The sequence below is a fragment of the Sebastes fasciatus genome, chromosome 11 (assembly GCF_043250625.1).
Source record: "Sebastes fasciatus isolate fSebFas1 chromosome 11, fSebFas1.pri, whole genome shotgun sequence".
NCBI lineage: Eukaryota > Metazoa > Chordata > Actinopteri > Perciformes > Sebastidae > Sebastes > Sebastes fasciatus.
In genome coordinates this window covers 25,028,961-25,056,107 of record NC_133805.1, presented here as the reverse complement: position 1 = coordinate 25,056,107, position 27,147 = coordinate 25,028,961, and the positions used below count along the sequence as shown (strand labels likewise).

General features: G+C 41.5%; 1 protein-coding gene across 2 annotated transcripts; it reads right to left on the bottom strand.

Moving 5' to 3' along the window:
* Positions 1 to 249: 249 nt before the first annotated feature.
* Positions 250 to 8,669, bottom strand: LOC141777495 (uncharacterized). 2 transcript variants are annotated; one of them, XM_074651795.1, is made up of 3 exons: positions 6,865 to 8,669; positions 4,692 to 5,342; positions 250 to 1,206 (listed from the first exon to the last, which is right to left on the bottom strand). In XM_074651795.1, exons 1-2 carry the CDS (start codon positions 7,894 to 7,896, stop codon positions 4,797 to 4,799), a joined length of 1,578 nt encoding a protein of 525 aa, XP_074507896.1. In that variant the 5' UTR covers positions 7,897 to 8,669; the 3' UTR covers positions 250 to 1,206; positions 4,692 to 4,796. The 2 variants fall into 2 exon arrangements, with proteins under 2 accessions (XP_074507896.1, XP_074507895.1); XM_074651794.1 differs by having other exon boundaries at positions 250 to 1,209; positions 6,865 to 8,668.
* Between the last annotated feature and the right edge of the window lie 18,478 nt (positions 8,670 to 27,147).

Genomic DNA, 27,147 nt, shown 5'->3' with positions numbered 1-27,147 from the left:
TGGATGGATTAATGCAGTTGTCAGAGGGTAAGCGGTGTCCTCTGATAGCAGCAGGAGCTCGTGAGAGCAGAGTGGTGAAAATCTCAGACACGATTTAAACAAACAGAGACACAGACGCTGGCCTGGCTGGCCCGGGAGGCCCTGACAGAATAAGGCCATGAGAGATCACACACTGCCATCTCCAGATCAGCCCGAGAAGTATTCCCACAATAATCACTCTGTGAATGCATACAAAATTTCCCAGATGAGTCAGGGGCAATGATATGCCGGCGTCAATTATTTTATTTCATATTGAAATGAGGGACATTCAGAGGTCAATGCACATCTCTCGGAATTAGATAAATGAGACGTCAGATTGATTTGTGTGAAAAAGGGGAGAGGAATCTTTCCTGTCTCCTTGCTGATTATTCTTCTTACATAATGTAACGACCATGTAGCAGTGGGGGTGAAAGAAGATATCGATACACATGAGTATCGAGATATTATGTTTTGTGATACTGCATCAATTCGCTTTTTAATTAACCTCTTAAGAACCTGATGGCCTGCCGGCAGACTCTTGTGGATCCATGGAGCCCAATTGTATTCATGTGTGATGATCCATTTCACATTGGGACTTTTTTTTTGCATTTTCCTAAAATTTGATTTTAAAAAATCCCAATGGCATTGCCTTGCTTACAGTAATGCAATATATCACAATATATTGAATCGTTATATTGAACCCAGGTATCATGATACATATCATATCGCCAGATTCTTGCCAATACACAGCCCTATGTAGTAGTGAGAAAAACTCTTTATTTGTAAAATATCTGTACAATAGTTTAGATGATATAAATCTCGATATAGCATACATTAGGTTAGGTAGTATCCAGACTGGTGTAAGCTGCCTGAAAATAGATTTCTTTCTTTGCAATAAAAAAATAGCCTTGTATAAAATAAATTAACACTGTCATGAAAAGATACCTTTATGTTTCTATTGGTGGTTGTTGAGTAGCAGTTCACAGGTTCTCATTATTTGCCACTACCTCACCAGAAACAGCCAAAGCATAAATTCTCAGAGAGGTTTGACTGCCACTCCTCCATGCTTCTGTGCTTTCGTGAGTCGCAGGTCGACTCTTGGGGGGAGTTTTCCCTTTGGAAACATCCCCACCTTCAGGCCGTGCTCTGTTTCCACCGGCTGACAGCTTGTCTCAGTGGCATCAGCTCCTGCTGGAAACATCATAAAAAAAGAAGAAGAGGGGGAAAAAAATAATTTAGATTCTGAACTCAGCACCTCAGAGGATTCAGACTCAAACACTCTACCTACAAACGGCACTCCCTCTCAAGGTTTTTCTTCTACCGTCATTCATTGATGGAGACGCAGCAACAGAGTGATGATCTCTGTTATTCTGAAAGTGAAGGTGTGTGTCCTTGTGAGTCATGATGCCTCGCTTCTGGAGGAGGACTGTAAACCAGATTGCATCAAAGTTTTGCTGCATGTGTGTTCATGTATTTCTGTCTTTGTGAAGACTAATGTTTTTGGCCTTGAGAGTGAGGACATTATGGAAAGTGAGGACATTTATGCCAGTCCTCGTCTTTGCAAGTGAAATATCAGACTACTTCTATTCATGGATTAGCCCTGGAGTAAAAATGAGCTAAGGTCTACTATTGACTGCCTCATTCTGTAAGCCAGAGGCAATTGACTGTGTAGCAACAAAAACACAAATCAAAGCATATCAACTAGGGCTGTCAAAGTTAACATGATAAAACAGAGTATACAGAGTATACAAGTTAAAACAATTAAAAAATGAGTTGAAATGACTAGAATGAAAGCATAAGATCATGAAGACTCTCCGGGCATTGTGTATAACACGTTGCCTTTGGGTAGTCATCAAGTACAGACCTGAAAACAGACTACACATGCCAGGTTCATTCAAACCAGTACTCCTACGCAGGAAAACTACTTGGCCTCCAGATTGTTGTGTACCAATCAATATGTGGTAATTTGATTAAACACACATTTATTTAGGTACATGTACCCCATGAATGCACAATATGAACTGAAATACTAAAGTTTTTAAATTTAGATTTTGTCACAGGACCCATTATTATTTCAGTTTTTTAGGCCCCTGGGAGATCTTGAGTCGGCGGACAGGGAATGTTGCCCAGTTTGTAATCCGGCCTTGGTTCTAATATAAATATCCACATTTGCAATCATCTTTTTAGCCTCGTCTTCTCTGTTGTCTTCAGTGTTATACAGTATAGACCTTTTGAAACTTGACAACATAAACACTCTCAATGGGCCCCTTTGTATTTCCTGTTGCAATGTTTGTTAATGCGGTAGCTGACAGAAAGTAAACTTGGACCAAAACTGTTGCCCTGGCAACAGAATGGCAATGAAAAGGTCTATATGTATTATCTATATTTCATCCGAAATCGCATACTATGTACTACATACCCAATAGTTGTACTATCGTTCAACATACTTTTGTGTGAATAAAGACTAGTATGTATCTTTTCGGACGCACCGAGCAGTAATTTACGTCGTCACCTCCTGAGAGCCTCCTTGCTGGTTGGAGACGTGTAACCATGGTAACCTGTGCCCACCTCACATTACCAAAACGAAGGTTTGTGAAAATCAAAGTCTGAAATATTTAGAGAATATATTACGCCTAGCAAAGTGAAATCTTATACTTACAGTTAAATTGAAGCGTTATTGACGTTACCGTCTTTTATGAATGTTGTTGTCACTACCGCATTGCATTGTGGGATATACCGTACACCACATTAGCTAATGATGATCATACAATCAATAAAAAGGTAAATTAGGATTTGTTTGAGGTATAAGACTATGGTTAAGGTTAGGGAATGTATCATGTCTAGGGCTTTAACTAATGATTATGAATCTGTCGATTATTTTCCTGATTAATCAATTAGTTGTTTGGTCCAAAGCCCAAGATGACATCCTCAAATGTCTTGGTTTAAAAAATTACTCAAACTGATTATGAAAATAGTTGGTTATTAATTTGATAGTTGACAACAAATCTATCTATTCTTGCAGATCTAATTATGTCACAAGTATAAAAGTACAACTGTGTATGAAATATACTTTTGTAAAAGACAAACTTATAATAAGAAATAATGTGTGGTGTGTGTGTGTGTGTGTGTGTGTGTGTGTGTGTGTGTGTGTGTGTGTGTGTGTGTGTGTGTGTGCGCGTGTGTGTGTGTGTGTGTGTGTGTGTGTGTGTGTGTGTGTGTGCGAGCGGCTTGGTTGCGTAGCACAAAATCTGTTGTGCTAGCTATTTTAACAGCGAACCTGCTCTGGGTGATTAATTCAGATGATTCAGGCCTTTAAAATGTCAACTGCATCGGTGCTTTGAAAGACTTTGAAAGTGAAAAGAAAGGGCAAAGAGTGTCGAACAGAAAAGCTACAGTACACTTACAACTAATTAAACTCCTGTCTCGCTGTATAAATGAAAGCTCAAAGCACACAGACTTTTCTCTGGCTGCCAGCCTCGACCTGAAGCTCGGAGCGCGTCTCTCCCTGCAGCATAATGTGAGGAGCTGCTTTACTGTGCAGCGATGCTTATGTTTATATGCACGTCACAAATATACCAAGTTTGCCTCACTCCGTTCTGGCATGTGGCCAGAGGGTTTTATGATTAAAACCAGATTGTGCTTGCCCAACTCCGAGAGGCCAGAAAAATAGATTGCAGTTACGCATACTCTGCACAAGAGGGAAGTACAGAAACATGCACGTCTGTCTCCGCAGCATCTGTAAAGGTGGACTTTTTGAAGGAGCTGTGTGTTTAATTCTCCCCATCTGCTGGAGGGACTTTTTCACAGATGTCATCTTGTTATTAAGTCTGCTCCTGGTTCACAGTCAGTAATGATACATCTGACTGTGGCATGAGAAGAAAGCTTTAGTTCCTCCTCCTCATCAGCCCCTGACAGTAAATTAAGCCAATTCTGAGTCAGAGCTACGATCATCCTGTAAAAATAATGACGCCTCTTTTGTGTCACATGACTGGAGTCAAGTGGCTGTGGGGTCTTCCTTCTCCAAAAACTACTGAGTTCCTGCCAACTCTTAGTGATGACTAAGTTACACTGCAAAAAAAAAGTCTGTCTTAATATTTTATCCTCCTTTTGCCTTCAGACTCCAGTGATTAAAGTGATTAAAGTGATTAAAGTGAGAAAAATTAACAAAATTCCAAAAAATGTTAAGCTGCTTAAATAAAGCTCCCCTTAACTTTGAGAGTTATGTTTTAAAAAGTGTGAATAATCTTGTTTTGCAAGATCAGATATTCTTCAAATCTACAAAAAAAAAAGTTGAATTTTACTCCAGCAAGTGACATTTTCTCACCCCGCTGGCTGCTTTGGACCACACGTGTCACCAAACTGAAGACTAAATACTCATTTCTCATTTCACTTGCCAAGACAGACACATTTTGCAGTGTAGTGAAGGCTGGGAAATCATGTGACATCAACAACAGCAGACACATTACGCCCCCTCCGCCGCCGCCCACACACACACACACACACACACACACACACACATAGACATCAAACACACACATAAACCCTTTTTCGTAACAGGGAGGAACACTGCAATTCATTTACTGACTGAAAACTACGCTGCCAGTAAACACGGCGAACGTCATCAGCTGAGAGCGCTGATGGAAACATCAACACTGTAAGAAATCTGAACTTACCATGAGTTGTTCCCCTGCCTGGTCCCACTCTGACCTCCACTCGCTGCAGCAGGGTCTCATGTTTCAGGCCCCCATGGCACTGGGGCAGACCACCCCCCCCCTCCTTCACACCATGCTGGTGCTCTGGCAGCCTCTCCCGGGGTAGGCAGGGGTCCTCACAGGCTTGGGAGGCGGGTACGGGCCCTTCCCACAGCGCCCGTTTTGAGGGTACATAGGAGGCTTCTGAGTCCTCGAATTGGAGGTGCTGTTGCCAATAATGACCTTAGGGTCGAGGCTCTGTGGGTGGGGCTCAGGATGAGTTTGGCCAACGTGGTTGGAGTCTCTGGTGGGATACAGGTGAGGCGGGTGGCCATTTACACCCAACCTTTCGTGGTTGACGTCCTTAGTGTGGCTGGGCGGGGTGAAGCGGCTGGTTTTGACGACCGACGCCATGTGAACAGGCGAGGGAGAGTTAGTTCTTAAGATGATGCGGTCTTCGTCGATGTGTTGCAACGCCTGGACTGGAGCGGGCTTGTGATTGGGCAGCGGCGCTACCCTGAGGTCACCTGGATGAGTTGAGCCGTGAAAGTTAATGGACGACCCCTGAGTGATGCAGGGCGCCTCCTCGCTGATGTCGATCCTGGCTGTGAGACGATCAATCTGCTGGACCACCTGAATGACAATAAAGAGGGTCGGTACTTGGAAACAAACTAAGTACATTTACTCAAGTACTGTACTTGGAGCTGCTACGATTAATAATCGATTAGTCTATCAACAGAAAAATAATCACCAACCATTTTGAACTATTAATTGTTAAAGTAATTTTTCATGCAAAAATGGCAGAAAATGTTTTCAGCCTGTCAAATATGGAGATTTCCTGCTTTTCTCTGTATATCATGAATATCTTTGTGTTTTTGACTGAAAAAACAAGACATTTAAAGACATCAGGTTGAACTTTGAGAAAGTGGGATGGACATTTTTTACTATTTTCTGACGTTTTATAGACCAAACGATTAATCCAGAAAATAATCGGCAGAATAATCGATTATGAAAATAATCGTTAGTTGCAGCCCTACTTGTATTTACTCGCATATTTAATTACACTTTATACTTCTACTCCACTGCAGTTCAGAGTGAAATATTGTACTTTTTACTCCACTACATGTGTTTGACAGCTACAGTCATCTTTACGTTACTTGTGAGATTAATAGAAGGGGTTAAAACTTTCCAATATTTCACAAAAAGCAAAAAATAGAGAATATTCCAAAAGAATAATAAAGATCTGTGTAGCCGAATACATTTTTTTCCTCTTTCCTCTCCCATTAATTATCTCACAACCCCTCAGATTTATCTTGTGACCTTTGGAGGGGCCCCGACCCCCTGGTTGGAAACCACTGGACTAAACTAGCTGTATGTAAAGTAGTTAACACCTTTTTACAGCAGAACAAATCTGCTTATTCATGGCTACATCAGTATTAACAATGTAATGATGTCATATGTGATGATATATCAGCAACAGGGGACATTTTTCATGAATGAGTACTTTAATTTTTGACACTTTTAGTACATTTAGCTGACAATACATACGTAGTACACAAGTTTGTCTGACTGTTCAATAATCAACAACTCAGCCAATCACTCAAATCAAAGCTGGTTTATTTTTATGTCCTTACTGGCTTAATTCACAATCATGGATGTTTATTTATTTGTAACGTTGCTTCAGGACAACGTCAGGCCTTGCACAGATGCATTCAGCTGTGAATCAATGCTATTTTACAGCTGCATGCAAAATGGATACTGTAAGAGCAAGGCATAATTTAGTAACAATCTGAAGCCAGGCTTTTTAATGTGCTGGCCGCAGCGCTGCCAATATTCTGCAGCGTTCTGCAAAAGGTCAGTGCAAATCGTTCTCAATCACCGCTTCGGTAAGAGATGATAAGTGAGTCACAAACAATGCAGTCAGCATGCACACACACACATGCCGATATGTTCTCATGACCATGGACACACAGATACGCGACGTGTGTCAAACTGATTTGTCTGCATCTGAGCTTTCTGGTTAATCGTTTTAAATGTCACAACATCCAGGGGAGCATTGATAAAAAAAGGCTGGGACATCTGCACCTGACGCAGACCTTCATCTTTAGACGCCTGCATGTAAAGAGTAAACATCTATAATGATAGACCCTCCTACCTCTTTCATCTCCACGTGAACTTGCTTCAAACCCCCCAACACATCCTCCAGATCTGTCACCACTTGTCTGATTTGATCCCTCACCGAATCCTGCCTCATCTTCTGCCTCGCCACCTCCGAACCCTGGCGCTGGTGGTCGCTGGTGGTTGTCGATTTTGAGGGCTCTGGACTGGCGATGCCTGAGGGTGGGACGCAGGGTCCCCTCTGTCTGCTTTGGTTCAAGTGTTTTTGTGGGACTTCAGTGGGGAAGAAGCCTTTGTGAGGGCCACCGCGTCCATTACAGCCCTCCTCTGATCCACCCTTCAGCCTGCTCCGGTCCTGATGGCTATCTCTTTCCTCCCCTCCCTCAAAGAACACAGGCCTCGGTCCACAGTGGCCATTCGGCATGTGTAAAGGACCCAGATGGAGATTGTGTGGCTCCGAATGATAGTTCCCAGAGTTGCATCCACAACCTTCTTCCTCCTCCTCCACAGAGACATACCTGACAGTCCTCCTGTGCCTGTACCCTTGACCTTTGACCTGAAGATGGGGGAGAGGATGTGGTATCCCGGCGTTAAAGGGGTGTGCCCTGGCGTCGCCGTGCACCACACAGCCACACTGTTCTCTGACAGACGGGTAGTGTCTCACCCCCGGCTCCGGCGGGTGGCTCCACTGGGCAGGGTTCAACTCCCAGGGGCAAACTTGGCTCAAGTCGTCTGACTGGCTGTAAGGGCTCGGCCCCGCGAATACAGGCCTCCTCTGTGGGCTGCGATGACCGCTTCTCTCAGCTCTGTCCACTGCGAAAGCTCTCCCTCCTACGTCTTTAACCCGAGGAGCCTGGGTGTCTCTCCTGCCGTCCAGAGATGGGTGGTCTGTCTGTCTGGCTGATGCTGGTCGGTATCCTGGCCCACCGTGATGGCCGTACTGCTCATAGTGGACGCAGTGCTGGCAGGAGCAGGGGGCGGCGGCGGAGGTGGTGGTGGTGGTGGTGGTGGCGTTGATGTGCTGGAGAAATCGGTGGTGTCCCGTTGATTGTGCGCCTTCTGTGTACATGTCCAAAGTAGTCCAGAGGCTTGTGTGGAAAACGCCTTAGAAAACAATTGGTTTCCTCCCTCTCTCTAGCCCAGTCATTCACTCGCTCTGTTTTCCTCATCTGAGTCTTCCCACAAGAAAACTTTTTCTTCAGCTCTTTTTTTTCTCCCTTCCTCTCTACCCGAGACTTCTCCCTCCCCTTCCTTCCTGTCTGTTGTTTCCCTTCTTCTTCTCTCCTGTAGTTGTTAATCTCTGCACCCGTTCTTTTCTTTTGCCTGGACCCTCTTTCTCCTACTTCTGCTAACTTTTTCTCTACTCCTTCTTCACCCTGTAGCCCTCTCTCCTACACGGGGCCCCTCTCCACCTCCCTCCCTCTCCGTCTCTCTTTCTACCTCTCCCGCCTCGTTGTTCTGTCTCATTTGCTGCTGCAGGCTTCCAGTCTCTCTCTCTCTCTCTCTCTCTCTCTCTCTCTCTCTCTCTGTGACTGTGTATTTCCCGTTTCCTCCCCTCCCCTCTCCCGCTCTCCTCTCTTTCTCCACCTCTTACTCCGTCTCCTGCCTCTGGTATATTCTCTCACATAGTCGGCTGTACCTGAATTTTTGAATTCCTTCTTTTCCCCTCCACCTCTAAAATCCAGCCGCCTTGTGACTGAGGCTCCTCCGGTAACGGTTTCCAAATGTGGCTTCTGTCTCTCAGAGAGTGCGTGAAAGAGTCCCAGCTCCGGTGCTGAGCTCATTAGCCCAACTAAAGCCTTTGCACTCTGCAATTAAACGCTGCCTGGGATTCCTCGGCCGGAGACTGAGGGAGGAGGTGAGGGGAGGGGAGGGGAGGAGAGAAGCACTGGGGGAGGTGGGGTTTCTAACATACACAGACGACGGAGTAGATAGCACTCTGAGTCAAGGAGACAGAGCCACTGCCTTTGTACACGGGAACATTTTTTTTCACTATTCTCCTTTTTTCTACCTCTCTCCCCACCAATCCTTTCCCCTCTTTGTCCTTTGCCACTGCTGTCATTCCCACTCTATCATTGTCTCGGTTAAAGTGGTTTCACCTCAACAGTTGAGCAAAACTTCACTCTGCCGAGGCAAGCACAGACATTATAGCTGCGCTATATAGGAAAGCACGCACCCTTCTTCCTCTCAAGTCCATACAATAGTGTTTACATGCCACTTAAACAACTCTCTGACAGAAAAGTCAAACCATATGTTCAAGACATGTTGAAGTCGTCATGCTTTTCATTATAAATCAATCTCCGCTCACTATAGATAACTATAATCCCAGGATGAATGGAACAAAAAAGTCCTCCATACAAAAGTAGCAAAGCAAGATGAGCAATCAAGATCTCTCTCTCTCTCTCTCTCTTTCTCTCTCAAAAATAGCATAGCAAGGCACCCGTGTTGTGGCTCTTAATCCACAGCGACTGAGGACAGCGAGGCGTTTATTTTCAAAGAGAATAACTGGAGCTTTGAAAACAATGGGTTGTAAAAAGAACAAAAAAACTACCGAGAATAACAGCAGAGGAAGATGAAGGGGATACATCCATCCCAGCGAGAGGATGAGCAGTCCGGTCCTAGCTGCTGGGAAAGATTGTTGTCGTAGATGAAACACATCTGGAGTGGCTTCAATTTAACACACACATATATACAGTATATATATGTTGCTATTTGACGCCCTGGGAGTGAGACCATATGTCTCACTCCCAGGGCGTCAATTAGCAAGCCTTGGGCAGTGGGCCTCGGCATCTTGCTACCGACACGCAAGCATTAATGAGTATGGTATCTCTGTATGAGATGCACCAGGCTTTCAACTAACTCCAATGTAAACCCACCTGCAGCATTATTAGATGCTCGGAGCAACTGACGTAGCATTAAGAGCGAGAAAGTCTGCTAAGGGAGGGAGGGAGGGGTGGTGAATGGGTGAAACAAACACAGGACTTACTCAGGGGACCGGCGTTCGTGAAACCAAAAGTTGAGTGATTTTTACTGACGACGTTATGTGACGCTACGCAGCAGTACGTTATGTCCACAGCTTTAGTTATGTTACAAGCATACTTATTATGAGCCGAACCATGATGTATGTCTAATCCTAACAAAGTAGTTTTGTTGCCTAAATCTAACCGCCACCGTTTCACAACATTAACCATGCATTACAACTTTAACCCCCACCATATTACAACGTTAAGCATCTGCAAACCTGCATCAAGATACTACGCAAAAGGCTGCTGACGCTGGGGGCTTCTGCTCAAACGGCAAAATAAATATGTAGGGATGACATCACATTGATATATAGCATACACTATATGTATATATACTAGGGATGTGCATTTCAAGCAAAAATACTATTCGCTGAGCTCGGTAGCGGTCGCCACAGCTTTTCATCGGAATTGCATGGCAGCTCGCCGCGGGCTGCACTCTGCCGCAGCTCTGGTGTGAATTTGGTGTTACACATCCAGCAGACACAGAGCAACATTATCATTCATTTGCAGTCATGTTTCTGTCCACCTGGTAGATGTAAGTCCAATATTCACTCTCCGTTAGCTCAGTTTTTGGTCTCCACCAGCTCCTGAGGGAATATCTGGCTCTTTAGCTGCTAAATGCTCCACTATGTTCACCAGCTACTTGTGTACAGCTGGTGTTTTGATGCTATGAGAGCGGTGAAAGTGAATCAAAACTAATATAATATATAAATATTTATTATAGCCACTTTAAATATCCAGACAGGAATTTTTGTTTTTTGGTTTACGAGTGAATTAAATGCCTGAAAAATCAAAGTACGTCACATTGCTGCAAAATTCATCCAAAAATCCAACATTGTCATTAATGAGTCCTTACAACATTACCCACAGTAATCTAATACACTAAGAGAGAAATTAAAGGGACAGATGCACAGTACAGGTAGCCTATAAACCGTATGACAAAATCTTTGATAGTTGACAAATTTCTATTTTATCGGTATCAGAATACAATAGACAGTATTGTCATATGTCTCACTTCTAGTGTACAATAACCATCTGTTATAAGCACAGTCACATTTTGTAGTCTCTCAATATGCACAGAATCTGGCTCATTGTAAAATGATGAGAAGTTGAGCCACCCGCAGCGAACAGTCGGTCAGCCGAGACAGAAGAGCAATCTGGCTCTGCTTTATTTATTTATTTATTTTGAGTACCCTGTGTCCTTTTAACCTTTTTGGAGTTGCATCATCGCTCCACTTTTGAAACTCTTTTCTACTCTTTTTTTTTTACTTTCCTTGACTCGAGCAAATTTTTACCTGAGTAGGACATTTTGGTATATTTTCCACCCCTGAATATAAGCTCTTCACTCCGACTCCGTCTGTCTCATACATATGCATATATACAATCCAGACAAAAAGACAAAAAGACGATAAAGTCGATAAGAGGAGACAGTAACACCTCAACCTGTCATCTTAATCTCAGTATTTCTCGGTAGGGGTTCCTCGGGCTGATCCTTGTCTACGAGTTACAAAAGGAATATCAAAAGTTGTAGTTGTCATAGTGTCTGCACTCTTACCTATAGGTGGGTGTAGTATGTGTGCGTGCGTGTGTTGCCTCAGAAAGTTCCCAGCTTGTTCAGCTCTTACATCACGCTCTTTTGTGTTGGCCTGCCCACCACCCGCTTGGCTGCACGACTGGAGGGCAACCATGAAGTGGAGAATGGGAGCCACACTTCACTGCTCTGCCACTCTGCATTCTCCTGTCCTCACCAGGGTCAAGATGACCTAATTAGAACATATGGATACCTCTCAACGAGCCTATAACAAGAGCTCAATATGGGGTCGGTGATGTGTCAGATGGTATGTGGCCTATTTACCGTACCTTCCTGCAGATGCACGAGCCCAGATATTTACTGATGCAGACGCATTAGTTTGCAAGAGATACTGTATATGATATGATTGTTTTGTCTGTGATATCATTATACTGTATAGGCTAGATTTAGCCTCATTAATCTGGCTCCCAGTGTGTCATATTGATTTTAAATTTTAAAGAGGACGCATCATGCTTATTTTCAGGTGCATACTTTTTGTTTTGTGTTTCTACTAGAACATGTTTACCAGCTTTAATGTTCAAAAGACAATTTTTCCCATACCGGCTGTGCTGCAGCACGTCTTTTCACCCTCTGTCTGAAACGCTATGTTTGAGCTCCTGCCCGAAAAGCCCAATCTGCTCTTATTGGTCAGCTGGCCCACTGTTGTGATTCGTCAACCGAACCAAACTCTTCGCACTCCGCTCCAGCTCCACTCTAACTACTTTTGTTTGAAGGCTTGCCAAACTAGCAGCTAGGCAGGTATTATGCAAACGTGTTACTTGGTGACATCACCACGTTGCGGAAGAAAAGGCGGGACTTCAAGCAATATGTTTCAGGCACTTCAGGAGCAGTGTTTCTGTGAGTAACTCCCTTTGGCCTGGACTTTGGGCTTTGTAATATTGCAGATCTTTTACATGCACAAAAAACAATATAACACGCTAAAGGAAAGGGAAAGGCACAAAAGCAGAATAGGTCCACTTTAATTACAGGCACTGAGGAGGCACAACATAGAAAAGCTATGGACTGGAGTACATTGTTTTGCGTTTAAAGCCATATTGTCCCTCAGTCAGTCTGCAATCATCAGACTAAGGTCAAATAACGAACCCACCAAATGAACCTAAAGGAAGAGCTTATTATATCATATTTGAATAGCCAAGATGTTCGAATCACATTTAAAGCCTGTAAAAACTTCGGTCTTTTGTCTCAAACTGTAGTTATTGCCTCCCCCACATACAGTATTTTCTTGTGTCTAATGTATGTCATTTTATATACTTCACCTGTGTGTTATTGTTTTATCTAATATAGCCTATCTATATCCCCTTAAGATTTGTGTAAACTTAAAATATTAAACTAACTAAAAATAAAGTATAAGGTGTCTCAATATGCAATTGCAACATTCCCCATTATAACTATTCAATGAAAACCTAGTGCACTACCTCCAAAATACAGTTTTTAACAGATTTAACACTCTTAATGGAGTAAGAGTCTTGACAGTGATGTGTGTGTCATTTTCTGTTATGAAAATGTGACTCCCTTATCAGATTCTTACACCAGCACACAGACACAGTGTGTTTAATAAGTTCTCTATGATATGAATATCAGTGTGTGTTGCTGTGAACATTATGTTCACTAACTTTAGAACCAACAGAAGTACTATAACAATGCACTGATTGCATGCTCTTGCAACATGAAGTTCTCATGAGTATTTTAAACTCCCCATCACGTACATTATAATTATAACACTGCATGATGAAGCTAAAAAGAGCAACAGTAACTCCATCACAAACAAAGTTCTATGGAGACACTTAGTTCATGAAGCTGCTCAGATCAATGTTTTAAAGTACACTCAATGTTCGCTCGTCTTCTTCTCTTTGTCTACATCTTCTACTTAAAAACGTATACAATTTTAGTAAATAAAGTAGGGTTGTCAAAGTTGACGCGATAATAACGGCAATAACAATAATTTGTTTTAACGCCACTAATTTCTTTAACGCATTAACGCAATCGATCTTTTGGAGGTTGTAGTGGTCTCAGTTTTAAAGCTAGAGTGAAGGTCCTGTCATCATATGACACTAGAAAACCTAAGGAATCCATTGGTACCAACCATGTCATACTAGCTTGCGAAGAGGTTAAATAACGCTCCAAACTTGCACTAAATTTTGGCGAGGAAAATCTGGCATGGCCATTTTCAAAGGGGTCCCTTGACCTCTGACCTCAAGATATGTGAATGAAAATGGGTTCTATGAGTCGAGTCTCCCCTTTACAGACATGCCCACTTTATGATAATCACATGCAGTTTGGGGCAAGTCATAGTCAAGTCAGCACACTGACACACTGACAGCTGTTGCTGCCTGTTGGGCTGCAGTTTACCATGTTATGATTTAAGCATATTTCTTTAATGCTAAATGTGGTACCTGTGAGGGTTTCTGGACAATATTTGTCATTGTTTTGTGTTTTTAATTGATTTCCAATAATACATATATACATACAGTATGTGCATAAAGCAGCATACAGTATATGCCCACTCCCATGTTGATAAGAGTAATAATGCTTGACAAATCTTCCTTTAAGTTACATTTTGAACAGATAAAAAATTTGCAATTAATCGTAATTAAATATTTTAATCGACTGACAGCCCTAAAAGAGAGTCAATGACAGAATATTTTACCTGTTATTTGTCAAGCATAAGTATCCCTCTCAAGCATGAGTATCCCTGATGTTTTGTACATTCAGTGTGGGTGCTTTAATGAGGATGAGCAGTTCCTGCATCTGTAGATGAGGTCAGTTTAATTTCGCTGAATCCAATTTAACGATCTCCTAATGTGAGTCCATTATTGCATTTCCTGAAGAGACACCGTCTCCAATGAAATAACAAGTAAAATTTCCATCTAGAAAAGAGATTTTATGTTTTTCATGGTAAAAGAAAGACCAATGGTATATTTAATGTATCAAAAACAGACAAAAATCACATAAATTAAGCCAATTTGCCCCTCAGTAGCGCGTCCAAAAACCTTTGAGGGAAGGTTGTACTCACTGAGACAAGAGAAGATAGCCAGAAAAACTGCAGTCAGAAGTGATTTCTCCAACGTGGGATAGTGACTAGTGACAATGTCGAGAATATTTTTCAGAAGACCACGTTGATCTAGTGAGGTCATATCTCATATCAGTGCTCGGTGTGTGTGTGTTCACGTCCTGCTTTTAGGGAACACAATGGTTACGTTGTTCCAAAGAGGATTATAAAACAATTCCTATTTCTGAGCCAGGAAACCCAATTGCATCACGGTGCCACAAAAAAAGCTGCGTCATGCAATTCGTAAGATAAGTTGCTCCTTGAGTTTTTATGGGCGAACAAAGTGGTTTTAGTGTGATGCTGGAAGCTCAGAGATACAGTATGTTCCTGCTTTAAAGGACACTAAATAAGACTGTCAAGCAAATCCCTGCTTCTATTCCTTCATTCTTTGTGCATGACTGTCATAAGAGAAAACTTTTCATTTTCTAAATCTAAAGCTTTTAGTCCTTGAGACTATTTCACATGGTCAGCCACAATCTGCACACAATGTGTTAAAGACCTCAGGATGCTGTAGCTAATTTGTCTGTATGGGGCACATCAAGGGCACCACGCGGGAGTCAGTTGTTAGAAAAGGCCTGAAATCCAAATGACAATGGCAGAAAGCACTAATGGACAGGATAATGACGGAGGGAGAGTGAGTGTTGCCTTGAGAAGCACAGCTGGGATGGCTCGCAGAAAGCTGTTGCCATGGCTGAAAATGGGAACAAAATTATTCATTTTGCTCTGTTGGCATGAGATTGAACTTGCCTTAGTGACTAAAGAAAAAGAGCTCGTGTTAACCTGGTATTGCTCTTGAATGGTGACAAGGGGGAAGCAGAGATAGATGGGAGGGGAGTTTTATCAGCTCTGCACTGACAGCTCAAAAGGACATGTTACAGTGAAAGCAAGGGCATGTTTGTAGTTAAGACCGCCTGAGATGAATAATACGGCAATTCTAAGACCAGATCCATGTGAGCTGAAAAGGAAACCACGTCAAGACCCAAAGAAGTGCAAATCTTATCCTCCACTTGGGCAAAGCGATAAATAGTGTCTTTCAAATCATAAAATTAAAAATTTCTCAAGGATGACGGGGCGACTCCTCTGGTTGCAAAAAAGAGATCCGAACATGAGCCTACTTCTCACTTGATTCATTACCTCGGTAAACATTGTAAACATGAGCTTATGTTCTCAATCGCTAGTTTCAAGTCTTCTTCAATACAGCATGATGTTCATTTAGTGAATTATGGTCACATTTGGATTCAAGTAGACCATAAAGCAGGGTATGCTTTAGGATGTGGCTGCCTTGTGATTGACTGGTCACGGCATTGTCCAGTCTGGGAGTTGTCAGAATTTTCATCTCGTGAATTGTAACATTTTGGTTGTCGAGAAATGTCTTATTCAGCATTCGGTTGTACTGAACTCCACCCTCTCGTATCACTTTGTGTTGCAAAAAAACAATATGGCGACGTCCAAAATGCAGAATTTGAGGCTTCAAAACGGCAGTCCACAAACCAATGGGTGATGTCACGGTGACTATGTCCACTTCTTATGTACAGTCTATGGATATAAACCAAAGTGTTGGACAAATTACAATTTTGACCTGAAGATGGCGCTAGTTTTAAAGTTAAGGAATCACCAAAGTTATTACAATTCATCGTGAGGGGGACATAAATGCGTGTACCAAATGTCATGCCAATCCATCAAATGGATATTTCAGTCTGGAACAAAAGACCCACATCTGTAGAGCCACACTGCTCACAGGTGAACACTGTCTGACAGATAGAAGTCCCAAGAAAATGTTTACAAATCCAGACTCAAACACTACAACCCCGCCAGAGGATACCAAATGGCATAAAAAACAAAAGCATCCTTTTTACAGTAAAATGTTTGGCTCTTACCTTTCTGTTTTACCTGGGAACTAAACGGTGAAAACATCATGAACGCATGAAAGCCCTGCCTGGCAGCGTCTCCCTGCCCGGGACTCTTAATCTCAAACAGGAACAGACAGTCAGACTTCTTTTCACTCTGATCTAACCAGCAGCAGTACATGCATTGATTAATATGCGATTAATCGCAAATAATTATGAACAATAATGCGATTAATCACGATCAAATATTTTATTCAATTGACAGCACTAATTATTATATATTATATTTATGATTTATTATTACCGGTGCATTGATGTCTAAGTGGCATTTTACTGGTGTAGCTTGTAGTTTACTGTTGGTTTTGGTATTTAAAGCTATAACACTGCAGATGTTTTGTATAATTATAAAATAGCATAAACTGTTTGAAGGCCAGCATCTTACAGAGAAGCTTTCAAGGATCCAACTATTTTACAAAAAAAAGCATGAGCAAAGACCTTTGAGAATGTTATAGAAAAACGGTGCTTGCTTTTGACATTTACTCAAAGTTGAAGTAGTTTGTGCTCTTCTCCTTGAGCGATTGCAGGCACAGTGAAGAAAGGGAAGAATAAAGCAATGGTTTTTAATATGTCTACGTCTGCAACCTGCAGAACAGGAGAAATCCACAATATCAGCATCAGCTTGACATAAATGCAGCTTGAAAATGTTGGGGGGGAAGATTATTAAATCAACATCCCTAGTTGATGCAATGGTTCCCAGCATAGGGGGTTGTCATCCTCAAGGTGGAAGTAGAGGAAAAGTCAGGTGATCACCAAAGACATTAGGGTTCACCATCTGGGAACCAAGAATGTTTGTACAACATTTTATGACAATCTATCTGATAGTTGTTGAGCTATTTCATTCTGGACCAAAAACATTGATGCTACATCAAATTATATTTATTGTTTCTGACATTTCTCAAATCTTTTTTTACTTGTGAATAACTAGAGTGTTTTACTTCTAAGCTCCCTGACGATGGTTTACAAGTAGATATATATTTTTTTATTCTAGTGGATCACAAGCCAAAAAAGCTGGAAACCACTGGAGTAAGACATCCACATATTTACATGATGAGACATCCACATATTTAAAACTGATCACGTAACATTCGGGGAATTAGAGGCTCCGTTCATTAAACTAAGTAGACCTACTTATTCAGATTTGATTAACTCATTCTCAGATGCAGACGAGATATAATTACTGCAAACATCCTTCCTGTTATACATATTAAGCAGAAAACATTCTTTCAATCCTTTTTCTTTTTCCGAGCCTCCTGCAGTTTTAACATTTGGTTTCATAGATACCAGGAAAGAGCAAGAGATGTTCCAAACCCTCTTTTTTTTGCCGTTCGTCTGACCTCCGAGTTCACGGCCGTCCATTTGTTCAGAGCAATCTCTCATGTTTACCCAAACAACAGCTGAATCATTCATTCTCCGCCACTGTCTTGCAACCCAAACAGCGACGCCTCCATCCTTCAAATATTCGCCTTTGAAATGAATAGTGGTGCACTTAAATCGGTGCACCGAGGGAGAAATCAAAGCCGTACTCGACCTGACAGTCGCTCGCTATCTCCAGTATTGTGTTTAATTCCACATCCGTTATGATCATGTGCAAAATCCTCCCAAGGTAACCAATTAATGTCAGAATCATCATTTGCTTCTCACACGCTTCACATCTGCTTCAAGCGATGACTTTAAATCAGCCTTCGAACAAAAACTGACTCTGAATAGACAGAGTGCTGTTCTTTTGTGTATGTTTCAAGTAGCTCTTAGTGTCTTTTATTGTGTAGATATGGAAATGTGCAGCACATGGCAAAGAAAAACCATCCTCGTCCTAGTTTCTCGCTGGTGAATCCATAACTTGGTTTGCCTTGCATTGGTTTGGGCTTTGTGACCTCATTTAGAGCAAGTTTTGCAAATATGTCCTCATGTACAGCAGCCTTAGTGTGAGAATAGCTACTGATGGTCAGTGGAGGTGTTTCTATGCTTCATAAACAGCCATTTAAGAAAGTTGGGCAGTTCTGCAAGACCTTGGTTGAACCAACTCAGGAAACAGCCAAGCCCGGGAGTGTGGTTTAACACACTGTGCTGACACAACGTTCAATCTTGGCTCCAGCTATGCGACCTCTCTTATTTTCCTAAGTGGCAGTATCTCATTTAGTGCCGCAGCTCTCATATAGCATCGTCTGTGAGAGCCGAGTCTTTTTCTGTCCTCTAAATCATTATCAAAACTGTAGTGAAGACCGTCGAAGGCAACTTTTAAGCTCAGGTCCAGTTCAAGTCCAGACTGGGGACCTTTTTATCAGACTTAAACCTGCAGTAGGCAGAATGTTTTTGTCATCATTGGGGGAAGAAATCCATAATAGCCTTTGAGCATATTGTAATGCAAGTGCTCTGAGAGAAAACTAGACTTCTGCACCTTCTCATGGCTCTGTTTTCAGGCTTTAAAAAATCTATGAGAACATTTGCTCCGGCTGGTGGTGATGCCATTAGGAAACCCGGAGGACACAGAGGCACATGATTTTTTTCAGATTACCTGTCTCATGCACTATTGTCAGGATGTAGTGACCGTTTTATGATTGTTGGAAATGATCTGATGTACTACACAAAGTTTCAACAACAACCCAAATAATATGCCTTGTTATGGAGACATGTTCAAAAGTACTGCATATAGAAGACAGAGAATGGAAACAGGGAAATATACAAAGAGCATGACAGTGTGTTTATGTGCCATCTGAGAGCATCATTTCACCGCCATCAACACCAAAACAACAATGAAATCCTCTCTTTTTCTGCCATTGTCCACCACAGCTGGCCTCAGTCAAAACAGCGATTTCCATAAAACAGCTTTTGGATGATGAACATCAGATTCACTGAATACTTTGGATGAAAATGCAGCTTGTAGTTGTAGAAAACATTTTCTCACGAGACATTTTGGTGAGCTTCAACATTGTTTTTAGAGGTTTTTAGGATTATTTTGTCCTTTGCGGAACATTTCTTAGAAATATTTATATTTAAAATATGTCATAATGGGAAGAATATTTTGTGTCTTGCAACTCAACTTGGACTATAACACCAATGACTCGTGACCTTTTGACTAGAAAATACTTGATACCTTTCCCAAAGCCCAAAGAATAAAAAGTATGATATTTAAAAAGGGTGCCACAAATCATTTCCTGAATCAAGCTGTTCATTCCCAGTAAATCAACACTTAATTCCTCACATCGACTTTGTATGAACCAATCTGACAGCATCCAATCAAGTTGCAGGAGAAACCCATGAAGAACTAACGTTATGTACCTGAGTTCCAGTTGGAAAAAATTATACCAAAGATAATTTTTGATCACATACAAAATCTATGCGGTGGTCAACAAAAAATGAATTGCAGTATGCAAAACGTGCTGGTCGAAAGTTAAAGACGGAATGGCATTACATTTGGTGCCGACCGCATTATCACTTGTTTAGGATTCAAAACTTAAGGTTTAGGACTTGAGACTTGACTCGGAATTTTAGTGCAAAGACTTGAAACTTACTTGCGACTTGCAAAACAATGACTTGGTCCCACCTCTGCTATATACTGTATATTAATAACAGCCTATGTAGTATGAAATTTAGAGCTTAGTCCATCGACAGAATATTAAATTGTGTGGTGTTTTATAAAACCAAACATTTAAAGCTGCAGTGGGTTGAAATGGAGCAAATATGAGCTGTAAAATGAGAAAGTTTGTGACCTGGCAGTCATGTTGAGATCAGTTGAGGAAATACCAAGCACCGCCCACCAGCCAGAGCAAACTTTCTCATTTTACAGCTAAACAGTACACTACAAGATGTTTCAGAAAACATTTTATGCGAGAAATAGGCATTACAGTAACAGAATATTGATTCATATTTGATCAGCGCTGCCTAGTTTGACCGTTTGATCAGAGTTCGCAAGTGATTGACAGCTGCCTCTGTTGAATGAACAGCCAATAGGACGCTTCAGAGATAACGCTCTCTCTCTCTGAAATGACCTGTGATTGATCTAAGTCGATTTTTTAAAGCCTGAAAGCAGAGCCATGAGGAGGTGCAGAAGTTTAGTTTTCTCTCAGAACACTTGAATTACAATATGCTGAAAGGTTATTATGGATTATTTGCCCAATGATGCCAAAAACATTCTGCCTACTGCACATTTAATTGACTAATCAAGAAAATAATTGATGGACTATCAGATTATGAGAATTATCGTTAGTTGCAGCACTAATGGAATTGGGACACAGCTATGAAACACAGTATGTGTGAGGATATTGATGTCAGAGATGTCAGTGAAACTCACAGGAAGCTTAAGTATCAGTTTAACAAAAACTTTCATTCAAGAGTGATAAAAAACAAACATAGTGTGACCTCCTCTGAACATATCGTTTGGGGATGATTATTTATACACTTTCAAACTGAAACACTTCAAACTTCAATAAAATCAGCTCTTTGCATTTCCTGTTTGATACCACAGAGGCGGCGGGAGTCAGCGGTGCAGCCGACAGCTTGGTATGCGCCAGTGTCACTGACTCCCACTAACCACTGTGAGGGTCAAAGGTCTCCCAGCCATTTTCACAGATGCTGTTTTCCTTTTCTGTAAGCAACTGGATATCTACTGACCCCGCTGAGAGTCCACGATATCGGGGCGAATGTGTTACACATTCTGCAGCTGCTCACAAGCTAAATGATCTCGCATTTAGAACATTGTTAAATTCCCCCTTCTTCATTTTTTAACCAAGCAGGCATGAAATTGATTGAAATGATCTCTTGCACTTCTGGAATAGATTATAATTCTCATCATGATCAATAGGTGGCACTCATGATCCTTGACAGTTTTGCAAGGTCGTCTGTTCACAGGAATGAATTATTGCTGCAAACAGCGAGTTTTCGCAGTTTTTATTAATTCATTTTTGCCCTGTTACGTTTAAAAATAATGTTTATAAATGTTGCAATGATATCTGTTGTATCCTAAATGATTACACATAACTTTGATCAAATATAGAAATGATGCTGCTCAGCTTTTACATAGATGTTATTCTGAATAATCCTGCTAAGTGAAACAACCTTTTCTGCAACAAAAACACTACCCATCTCTGTCCTTCATTCTCATTCTTGGCTGCTGAAACTCTTATTCAGACATTTATCACCTCCAGATTTGATTAATGCAACAGCACCCTCTACGGCACATCATCCAAAGTCCTGCAGTACATAAAAAAAACCTGCTGCCTGAGTGCTCTCTCTCTCTCTCTCTCTCTCTCTCTCTCTCTCTCTCTCTCTCTCTCTCTCTCTCCTGCTAGGTTACATTACTCACTCAAAAAATGCCAGTTGGCTTTGCATGCAGGAAGGGATGCAGATCAATCCACTTCTCCCTGTGATGTTCATCACGTGGCTCCTTCCCATCTCTGTGGCCTTTTTAACTACCTTACACTCTTACTCCGGAGCTGATGCCAATTGGCCTGAGCCTCACTGCAAGGACAGAAAACACTCACGTCTCTCATTATCCACCTTCAATCAATCTACTAACATTCACCTTTTTAGTGACGCACGGATAATTTCGCTCTCACAGGCCATGGTGATTTGTCTAGCCGTTTTTGTGAATGTCAAATTACATAAGAATGACGGATTGGATGGAACTGATAGTGTTACTCTTACATTTTATTGCTGTATATAATTCCACTGTAGCTGTAGGCCTATTTGTCTGCAAGGAGTCTAGGAATCAAAATCAAAGTCTACTGAATTAATTCGATAGATAGATGGATAGATGGATGAAGAAAAGGGCAGTGAAAGGACCAGTGTGTAGCATGTAGGGGGCTCTATTGGCAGGAATTGAATATAATATTCATAACTATGTTTTCATTAGTGTATAATCACCTGAAACTAAGAGGTTTTGTGTTAGGGAGCGGGTCCTCTTGCCATGTTGCTCTGCCATGTTTCTACAGTAGCCCAGAATGGACAAACCAAACACTGGCTCTAGAGGGAGCCTTTCACGTTTTTACGTTACCTGAAGGTCACCGTAGTTTTCCAACAAAGGTAGGGGTTAGCGGAGGGGAATTCAGCTGGTCCTCACCACTAGATGCCACTAAATCCTACATACTGGACCTTTAAGGTTTCTTATCTAACAAGATTGAGAGGTTTACAGCCACGCTAGCAACTCTGTGAGGCTGTACTTTGGCACAGCTGTGATGTTTAGTAGATACAACATTTACCATGTTCACCATCTTAGGTTAGTGTGTTGGCATGGTAACATTTGCTAACTGGCACTAAAGTAAGTAAGTACAGCTGAAGGCTGATGGGAATGTTGATGGTTTTGCAGGTATTTCGTCATAAACCAGAGTAGGAGACATATTAAAATGGCACTAGTTGAAGTAAAGGGATCACCAAAGATATTACAATTCACGCATAGGGGATATGAAAGTGTGTAGCAAATTTCATGGCAATCCATCCAATAGTTGTCGAGACATTTCACTCAAACCAGTTGGAAACCTCCAGGTCTGAAAAGCGAAGCCAATACTGAAGTGCCTTAATCCTGCATTCTTTCTAATAGCCAGCAGGGGGGCGACTCCTCTGGTTGCGAAAAGAAGTCAGATTGTATAGAAGTAGAAAATGAGCCTACTTCTCTCTTGATTTATTACCTCAGTAAACATTGTAAACATGAGTTTATGGTCTCAATCGCTAGTTTCAAGTCTTCTTCAATACACATGATGTTCATTTAGTAAATTATGGTCCCATTTAGAGTCCATTAGACCATAAAGCAGTGGATGCTTTAGGGCGGGGCTACCTTGTGATTGACAGGTCGCTACCACGGCGTTGTCCGTCTGAGAGTTGTCCGTGTTTTTGTCTTTCAACTTTAACCCTTTCACAGTGTGTTTTCAGTTCATGAACTGTAACATTTTGGTCGCCTAAAAACATCTCATTCAGCATTCGGTTGTACTTAGCTCCACCCTCTGGTGTCACTTCTGGTTCCAAAAAACCAAGATGGCGACGGACAAAATCTTGAACTAAAGGCTTCATAATGGCAGTCCACAAACCAATGCGTGACGTCAGGGTGACTACGTGCACTTCTTACATACAGTCCATGGTCTGGACCAAAGTAGTTGACAGACCAACATTGCCATTCCTAGCAGGGCTGAAAATCACGACAGCCTAACAGCCTTTAAAAGAAAAACATAATTTAAAAACATTATAATAATTGCCCAACAGAATGCCAATAAACAATCTGTTTATATCTGGCAGAAATGATATATTTTCTTTATAATTTAAAATATCAGACATCAGTATCACATAATGATGTGAGAGTTAAGGGGCTTGTTGGACATCAGAGCAGTCAAAAGCAGACTCTTCCAGCCGTGGCCGCACATAATGGACAGTCAGGTCTGTCGGAGCCAGCTAGCCCATTAGCCTCGGCTAATGCATCCAGGACTCCTCGCCATGCACTGCCCATCACTCCAGACTGGATCTGGTTTCACACAGAAGCCGCTTCATCTCTTTGTGCTCGAGGCAACTCTCGCTGCAAAACAATGACCTCTGAGAAACAGTTGCTGAGAAAATGGGTGTTTTCACTCTCATACTAATAAGTTTGTGTGTTTAGTAGCTGAGGTTACAAGGTCAAATAAAGGTCTAGGGGAGGATACAAGGTATCTGGTAAAATAATAAACATTTCTGAGGTTTCACAGACGTATATTTGGGCTGGTTACAAGAGTATAGGGAACACTCTGAAATTATTATAAAATAGAGAACTTGTATATCGTACATGTGCGGTAACGCGTATCAGATTCCTGTTTCTCCTCAAAATGTAAAGTGGATATTGGCTCAATCAGAGGGTGAAATTGTTTTTGACCATGCCTGTGATCTTGGGTTTCACAGCTCTGCCTTGCTAAATGGACCGGGTGCATTAGGGGCCAGAGGAGCACGCTGCAGAGTGCTCTTAAAAGGCGAGGGGAGAAAAACAACTCGAGACAGCGTCCCTGTGTTTTTCAGCCCCGCTGCCCCGCTGCAGAGGGACAGCGACATGTACCAACCATGTATGGAAGAGCTGCGTGTCGGGTTGCAGCCGTCAAATCAAAACAATCGTCCTGATGGAGAGAGGGCAGAATGTACATGGAGGCTATGGTGACTGACATGAGGGCCCTCATGTGATGGAGGGGTAAAGTTTCCATTTCCTGCTCTGCTTTGTTACAACTGGACTGAGTTTACAACAAAAAAAACAAGAGACAAATTGTGAGTTTAGGAGTCATTCTTTGTGATTGGTAACTACATTTTCTGAATTATTACACAAACATTTCTCATCAGGTATCACAGGGAGGAACAAACTTAAGACAAGAAACAAGGAATTATACAGTATACTTTTGACATTGTTCTGCATTTTTAAGAAAAATATCACATCTTACTGGGTACAATTTCAAAAATATATAACTTATGGAATTATTTATCCCATTTGGATAAAACTGCATAAATTTAAGCTGGTTATTCTATATGTTTCTTATTGTCAACACCCACCCCCCTTGAAAAGACCAACCAACAAGTGTTCTCTCAATACTTACATCTTTAAAAATGGGTCTCAAATATATAGTATTTTCTTTAACAAAATTTTATAAATTGTTTCCTAAAAAAGCAGGACTCAGTCATTCTTTAGAAAACATCACTCAAACAGGTGCGGATTAATACACATTTTGGTTTTCTCGTGAGTATTTCTGGCTGGATCAACTCAAAATGAACTACTGTGCTCATTATAATGAAGGAACCCAGTGCAACAGCGTGGTTAATGTCTGTGTTAAAAGGAGCTCTTTGGCACAGAAGAATAAAGTATATCAGGCTTTGGCTACACAGACAATACTTGGTAGGATCAGTAAACTGTTGGTTTGACTCTGCTGCACATGGGATTTGTTGAAGATAAGAAAAATATAGAACAGCGCCAGACTCCATTAAATAATCCATTAAAGTCTAAAAGAACATGTAAAAATACATTGTATATTCTGTTTAATTATTTAGGATTTTTAATGTCATAAACTACATACAGCATATCTTTGACATTACTGTTCCCAAGGTTAAGAATGATCTATTGTTTGATATGTATGTCGGGATCATGAATTGAATAATGCCTTTTGGGGGCTTTTTTCCTCTCCTTGCACATTACTTTCTATTGTCATTTGTTTGATTTAACTTTATTTTACTTCAATCCCTGCTTCAACACCCACTACTGACTTTAGGATGTACAACAATGCTTTAGTAAGTGTTTTAATTTACTATTTTACTTTATCTTATTTCATTGTAGCTCTCAGTTTCATGTAAAAACATAAAAAGCTACCAGAAATAAGAATACAAAACATAATTTGCTGATTTAAAGGAACAGTTCTAACATTTCAGGGGATCTATTAGCAGAAATGGAATATAATATTAATAACTATGTTTTCATTAGTGTATAATCACCTGAAAATAAGAATCGTTGTATTTCCGTTAGCTTAGAAGGAGCCGTTCATATCTACATAGGGAGCGGGTCCTCTTCACAGTCCTCCAAGTTGCTCCGCCAAGTTTCTACAGTAGCCCAGAACGGACGAACCAAACACTGGCTCTAGAGAGAGCCATTCACGTTTTTACGTTACCTGAAGGCCACCGTAGTTCTCCGACACGCTTGTGAAACTGCGGTAACATGAGCCGCAGAGTGCAAAACCATGGTACCGCCAGCCACCGTCTGACTTCCGTTGCTCCTAAAGTCATGTTATTATGGTAAGGATGGCCTCTGAGTGAGGCGAATGGTGTTACCACGGTTTTGCACTCGGCGGCTCACATTACTGCAGTCTTGGAAAGAGAGGAGTGAATGGCCGTTGGTTGCAATCTGCAACCACACCACTATATGACACCAAATCCTATAAAGTACCTTTAAATGGTCAATGGGACTATCTTGACTGTGTGGAAGTTGTGATCATGTTCGCTGTCTGTGAAACTAATTTTATCACTATAACGTAATCTACTACTTCTTTTTTTACTTTTTAGTTTGTTGTGCTTATTATGCACAGATGCATGTCAATTCCACAAAGAATTGTACTCTTAAGAACTTATAAATGGCTTTTTACTCAAAGCTTAAAACTAAAATCCTGGGCCTGACTGAAACAATGATCCATCCTGCAGACAATGTATTCCTTTATATTCCAGTTTGTGTCTCTCTCTCGCTCAGAAACACATTTTCTCTCACGTCCGCCATAAGAAGGGTGACTCATCACGCTGAAGCAAACATGCCAATAGTGTTCGCTACCAGCAGGGTGTGTAAATTCCACACCTGTCCCATCATCCTCTCTCCCTCAATCCCTCCCTCCGTCTCCCCTCCTTTTTGTGCCTTCTCTCTTTTCACACATGCTCCCACCCTCGCTCACCCACACCTCTCACTGAACAGCTTGAGGAGCAGAGAGCAGCGCTGCCTTGCTAAGAACATGCAACAGAAAACAGAGAAACCAGCGGAGAGTGAGCGGGTTCAACAACACTGAGGGCATCTCTGGAGTGTCTTTCTTCTTTACAAACAGGTAAGTTGATGTTCACACCTTTTACAGGCACTTTTATGATTAGATGCATGAAGGCTGGTGTTTAAGCTCTTTGGTCAACAGAAGAGAAATTGTAGATGAAATCAATAGCAGATGTTCTGTGATGCATTTAAGTGCATTTTTCTTATTTGGGAATGTTTTCTGCTGAATGTGGCGCTGCCGTATTGCTTGTATAGCATGTTTTAGACTGTGCCGCTCTTTCCTTCTGTTCCCCTATTTCTCTCTCCTCC

What these genes read in the sequence shown, in the direction of transcription:
- LOC141777495 (XM_074651795.1), bottom strand. Translation starts at nt 7,896, where the DNA reads ATGTACACAGAAGGCGCACAATCAACGGGACACCACCGATTTCTCCAG. An exon ending in TTCACGTGGAGATGAAAGAG is followed by an intron (nt 5,343 to 6,864) that starts GTAGGAGGGTCT and finishes ATTGTCATTCAG; the next exon opens with GTGGTCCAGCAGATTGATCG.